Source organism: Siphateles boraxobius, unplaced genomic scaffold, assembly GCF_051911475.1.
Source record: "Siphateles boraxobius isolate OS27281-9 unplaced genomic scaffold, OSU_SipBor_1 22, whole genome shotgun sequence".
NCBI lineage: Eukaryota > Metazoa > Chordata > Actinopteri > Cypriniformes > Leuciscidae > Siphateles > Siphateles boraxobius.
The window spans coordinates 24,044,001-24,050,000 of NW_027508833.1; the positions used below are offsets into that span (position 1 = coordinate 24,044,001).

Here is a 6,000-nt window from a genome sequence, read left to right on the forward strand (position 1 = left end):
ATTTGTCAACATGTGCTTTGGGAGCCACAAAATCCAATGACAGCATGAAATCTAACAGTGATTGGAATTTCACACAGCTAATTTCCCAAAGGTTCTTCCCCTATTTGCCTGGATTTCCAATGAACCAACTGAAAATTAATAGTGCTTATAAAATTAGCATGTGTCCAGTTTATTATTCGAATGGATTCCGTGCTAAACAAACTCAAACTGACAGAATAATGGAAGTATAGCATCAATATAAAGCCAACTTACAGTAACGTAAAATAAAATATGAATACATTTATACAACAGGGCAGTTGAATGCTCAATTCTGATTGGTTGACAAATATTCTAAGATAAGCACACCGCTAAAGTACTTCCAGGCAGGTCTTGACCGCATTACACTCCGCCAAATTATTTCATTCATTTTAAAGGTCCTTAAACCAATACAACCACAAGAACTGAAATCCATAAAGACACTGAGCAAGCAAATAAACATTACAAACAAAAGGATAAAAATTAAACACTTTTTCCATGTTTTCCTCACAAAATTAATATGTATCTAAGGAAATCATTCTCCTTTTCTCCACCTTGGTTCATATATTTTGTTGTACAATGAAGTCATTCATATATTCGAGTGGCTTAAGAGTCTTTTGGGGGGAATATATACAGATATTTCAAAAACATTTCTGCTCTGTTTCCTTGAATTTAAAGCACTCGGTTTGCTTATCATGCAAAACCGTGACTGTGGGTGCAGTTTAAGGCACCAAAAATATGCTCTCCATAGTCTTCAGGTCCCGCTGCTCAGATGCCCTTCCAGAGAGCAGACTCATTTCCTCTCGCAGCCTCCAGCTCTGTTTCCCACCGGCTCTGCTAACCCCCCACAGCTCTGCAATTTCAAAATAAAGTGTCTTTTTAAGCAAGCAGGCTGTACTGCCTTTTCAACCTATTCCAATGGAGAGCGTCTCTTTAGCAAAGCCCCATTGAGCGGCCACGTGGCACACTTGCTAATACCACGATCGATTTCATTCCCCCGAACCTCTAAAACCCTCTTAAAAGCGTTCAGACGCACTCGCAAAGCAGACACGCACACGCACGAACGCCGGCACATTAAAACGAAAGAGGGAAAATATAAGCGGAAGCGTTCACTAAATTGCACCACTCCAAATGAGTCTGATGAACCGAGCCCTTTGATTGCATTTTCAAGCTCTGCATAGCATTTGTACGCCGTTTCCTTTTAAAATGCGTCCTCATTTGCCACACTGTACCAGGGAGCATCAGTTAATCAGTGCCGCCCATAACTCAGTCCCCTATCTGCAAAGAAAAAGAAAAAGAAAAATGGTTCGGCAGAAGAAATCCAAGCAGTGGTTGTGTGTGACACCGCGTAAAGGAAAATAAATGTTATGTGCACTCGTGTTTACGTGCGAGTGAGAGGGGGGGTGTGATAAATGGTTGATGTGCCATCCACCCGCCGACCGTTCCCTCCTCCGTCTTTCAAAGGTGTGCGGTGCCCTTTAAGCATGGCTCGGTGGCTTATGAGACCGGTTTCAGGCTGTGTTTACCCGTCTGTCAGGCTCACTGACGCCTGGGTGTACAACGATAAGGAAAGGTTGCCGTTTAAAGCCTCAGCGAGCTTTGCAAAACAAACTGGCAGCAAATGTGCATATTAATTCAGACAGACAAAACAGGTCGGAGGAAATATAATGACAGAGTGACACAAACAAAGCAGGTGCTAAAATGATCCCATTTAGTCATTTAACAAAAGCCGGCGCGTTCGCACCACGGCTCTCAGAGGCTGCAGTCTTTTTCTAGCTCTGCGTTTCTAAAAATCTCTTCATCTATCTCACTGGCGCTTTCCATGGAAGAGCGATGCATGAAATCTGGGAATATGATGAATGAAGCTGCTTGTGAAATAACTAAATTATTGAACAGAACAAGATGTAATATTTGGGTGAACAGGATGGAGCATCAATGTTTATAGAAAATGTTTTGAGACGACTGGAGTTGGGTGGGAAGATGGTATACACTGTAGTGTAAGTGCGACTACTACTAGGACTGCTTATGTTATTCGTACATGACAGTGAAGAAGACGTGTCCCAAATAATTCAAGAATGGTTATTAAAGGGAGTTCAGTTTCCCCAAAATTGAAAATTGTCACCATTCACTCACATAATTTCAAACCTGTATTGCTCTCTTTCTTCAAAGATATTTTTGAAGAATATTGAATATTTTCTGACTTTCATCATATCGGCAAAAAAGGCTTTAAGGCCATGCTGTTTGCTGATTTTCAATCTGAGCCACTAAAAAAAACATTTACATGAGTAATAATGAGTGAAGACAAAGTTTAAGAGGACTCTGACAATGATTCTTCAGTGTGACAATGCCTGACTAGAAGAGTCTCTCGTCTTTCTAACAACAAACATCAACAAAGACCAAATGCAAACACCACAATGATTCTTCAGTGTGACAATGCCTGACTAGAAGAGTCTCTCGTCTTTCTAACAACAAACATCAACAAAGACCAAATGCAAACACCACAATGTTTTTTTCTATGCTATTTAAAATATTTAAGACTTTTTAAGGCCCTAATAAAAAGAAAAGACAATGAAATGAGATGAAGTATACTTAATTTGTTCAAGATTATCCAAAAAACAGGCATTATCACACGTTATTTAATATATAAAAATTTTCTCGGCTGAATTTTCAGCACTAATTTGAGATTTGTAGAGATATTGTGACATAAACTTACAAGTTTTTTTTTGTCAAAATGCCCACCCTTAGATGAGAGCATTGCAAACTTTGTGATTGGCATGTTAAGAGGAGTGCATTATGCATTAGTTTATGCATTTTTTTTTTTAAACTACAGCAAGCTGACAAAGTGATAACTCAACCATCATCAAATAACAAGACAATGACAATGCAGTGCCAATGGTGACGTAAAACATCTTCGTGTGAACAGACACTGGTCCATCGATCAATAGTCCATTAGCATCCGTTTCTCTGTTATCCTCCGGGCCTCACAAGAGTCTAAGTTTATTCGTCTCTCTGTCATCCCCTGGCCCCGCATAACTACAGATTAGCTCACTCTGTAGAGCCTCCATTCTAACCAAAGCCATTGTGTGTAACCGCATTCACCCTGAGACACGAGTCACCTTAACGAAAGTGCAAAATTAAAAAGGCGCTCGATCTCGTGGCGAGTCCTTGTGCTGACAAAAGCGGCGGAGTAGAATAAATTGCAGCCGCAATGGAAAAACAGTCTGTGATATAAATATGAAAAAGAGCCTGATTTAATTTAGTGCTCATCTGCTAAGGGCTAGAAAAATTAAATGAAATTTGAGAGGCATAATTCATCAAACCAAGCAGCCTCCATTTCAGCGGTGTCAGAGACTCTAGGAACAGGGCAAAGAGAAACGTCTTCAAAGCTTCCAGAACCCACAGCAGGAAACGTGACTGCTTCATTAACATTCCAGAGCACTTTTCCATGCTCAAATTAACATCAGCAGAGTGAAATTACTGATTAAGCGATCTCGAGTAGTGACAAGTGCCGTTTGTTGGGCTGCAGTTCTGAGTGTTTCTGAAGAACCGGTGTTCTGTTTTAGAGTAACGCAGAGATAAGGGTGTCTCTCTAACCTCATTGACATTGATGCCGTGTTTCCTCATGTACTCCCGGTCATTGACCTGACCACCCTCCGCAAAGTCCATGGTTAGAATGCGCTTGGTGGAAAGATCCCAGTGAATCTTTGGGATCTGGAAGAAAACAAAACAAGAAACAGATTCTCAGCAGTTTTTTGCAGGAAGCTGGGCCATGTTTTACTTTATTTGTTCTAATAATTATTTGAAATTTGGAAAACTTTTGTTGGAAATTCCTTGAACCAGCGGGGATAATATTGAATTTTCAAAGTAGTGGAACAATTTTTAGTGCTTTTTTTAAGCTTGTGGTTTTATGCTATGTGGTTCCTGAGGTGCTCTAACGCTGCATCCAAAATCTAATACTTCCCTACTATATAGTATGCCAAAAACAGTATGTCAAAAGAGTAGTATGTCCAAATACATAGTATTTGAGAAAAGTCCCCGGATGACCAACTACTTCCAGCGAGATTCTAAAGTGCGCATTCGATGGACACTTTAAAGTCCCATGAGGCCACAGGAGGGGATTTATGAATGGCAGTGAAGTGACGCAACTGACACTGTTAGGTCACATGACAGTAACAACATGATGGATGTAGTATGTCCGGATTACATTCATACTACCCATATTCATACTAGGGCTGCACAATATATCGAAAAATTATCGTCATCGCAATAATACTATATGCGATATCCGTATCGCAGAGAGGTGCGATATATTCCATTTATTTTATGTGCCAAGCATTTGTGTGTTGCACGCATGCATAGGTTGTTTATCCAAATTCGACCAATCAGATGGGGCCTTTCTATCTTTATACCCGCCTCCCCAGTAGGTGCTATTATGCTATTGGCTAGATCGGGCCCAAGGGAAACCTAGGGAGACGAGAGTGGAAAATAAAAACTAATGGAAGACAAGCGAGGAAAATGACAACAGCGAAGAACCTGTGCCTAAAAAGACCTGTACGTCTGAAATATGGCAATATTTTGGCTTCAATAGAATGTGACAATAGTCACAGATGCAGGTACTGTGTAAGGTGCCATTCACATATCGCGTCTAAAACGCCTGAAGCGGCCGCTTCTCCTTTCAACAAGCGCTTGCGTCTGTCTTTGCTATGCAACCATGAACGGCGCTGAGCGCTTTCCATGATGACGAGGAAGTATCAGCAAAGGATTAATTGATTTCTAGCCCTTGCATTAGATTTACCACTAGATATATTTATGGAGATGAGAAATAAAAAGCCGCCCTGTACAGCTATGATCAGCTGTTCGGCCGAGCTTCCAATGTTGTTACGGAAAGGGCGAAGCTGATTGTTTTTTGTCACATTACCTGTGATGAGCTTGCGGCATTCTGACAAATTGAGATGTTCTTTCGTTGCCTGGCAAAATGTGCTTTCATTTTGAGTGCGCTTGCTGCACGCCTGCATCGGAAATAACGAATTTGCACGCGCAAAAAATGCGATATGTGAACATTGGTGACGGTGTCACTGAGCCGTGCCGAAAAATTGTCAGGGGAGAGGGGAAACTAATCTCCACAGTCATCTGGAACGCAACCTCAGGGAGCTATATGAAGACTTCAAAAAGTGTAAGCCCAAATCTACCAAAACTGCTAACGAAATGCCAAGTAACAATAACAGAGTCTCACAGACAGCCATTAATCAAAGTGTTGCAAGTGTAACTCCTTCTGAAAAAAACTGAAGATCAGAAGAATATCTATTAGCCTACCCGTTTATTTTAGTATGATCATTACATATAAATAATTTTAAAAAAGTTTCTTCTCTAGGGAAGAAGAATCGCAAGAAATATCGTTATCGCAATACTCAACAACAATATCGCATATCGCATATTTTCCCAATATCGTGCAGCCCTAATTCATACTATATAGAACATTTTTGCAAGTGTATTTTGAGTGGTTGCAAGGCCAATTCACAGGTTTGTCGGCATCTGTCGGTGCAGACACTTCATTGGGTTCTGTTGGATCTGTGCGTTACCTCTGTTGCCGTCTGTTGGCGTAGGTCGACGAGCGAGAGTACTAGTGATACTTAACTTATCAAGCACCAGTAAAGAGCTAAACCGTGGAAAACAGTTATAGACTGTGCACTATGAGCATGCAGCATAACTAGCCACACCGAAATCGCCAATTTGCACACTGTTTAGAGTCGCTATCTGTACTTCCTGACAGTGACATAGAGAAAATGGGTTCCGGCAATAAGATTCTTTATGACGGATAATGCCAGATGCTCAAAATTAGCTATAATCTGCACATAAAGCTCAAAGCAGCAGGCTTTCTTGATGCTTCAGATGACCTTCCTCTTCCATACGACAGCTTCCTGTTCCTGAACATCGCTGCTTATCTGGTGCTCTATCGCTCTACCAACTTGTCTCACTAATTAAAAA

General features: G+C 40.9%; 1 protein-coding gene across 2 annotated transcripts in view; it reads right to left on the bottom strand.

The window, feature by feature from the left end:
- The window catches only part of adck1 (aarF domain containing kinase 1), a 140,106-nt gene that overhangs the window by 59,826 nt on the left and 74,280 nt on the right, over positions 1-6,000 (bottom strand). For both annotated transcript variants that reach the window (XM_077239251.1, XM_077239253.1), the window contains one exon: positions 3,610-3,726. In XM_077239251.1, the coding sequence (XP_077095366.1) occupies positions 3,610-3,726 (117 nt within the window). The remainder of the gene's footprint in view (positions 1-3,609; positions 3,727-6,000) is intronic.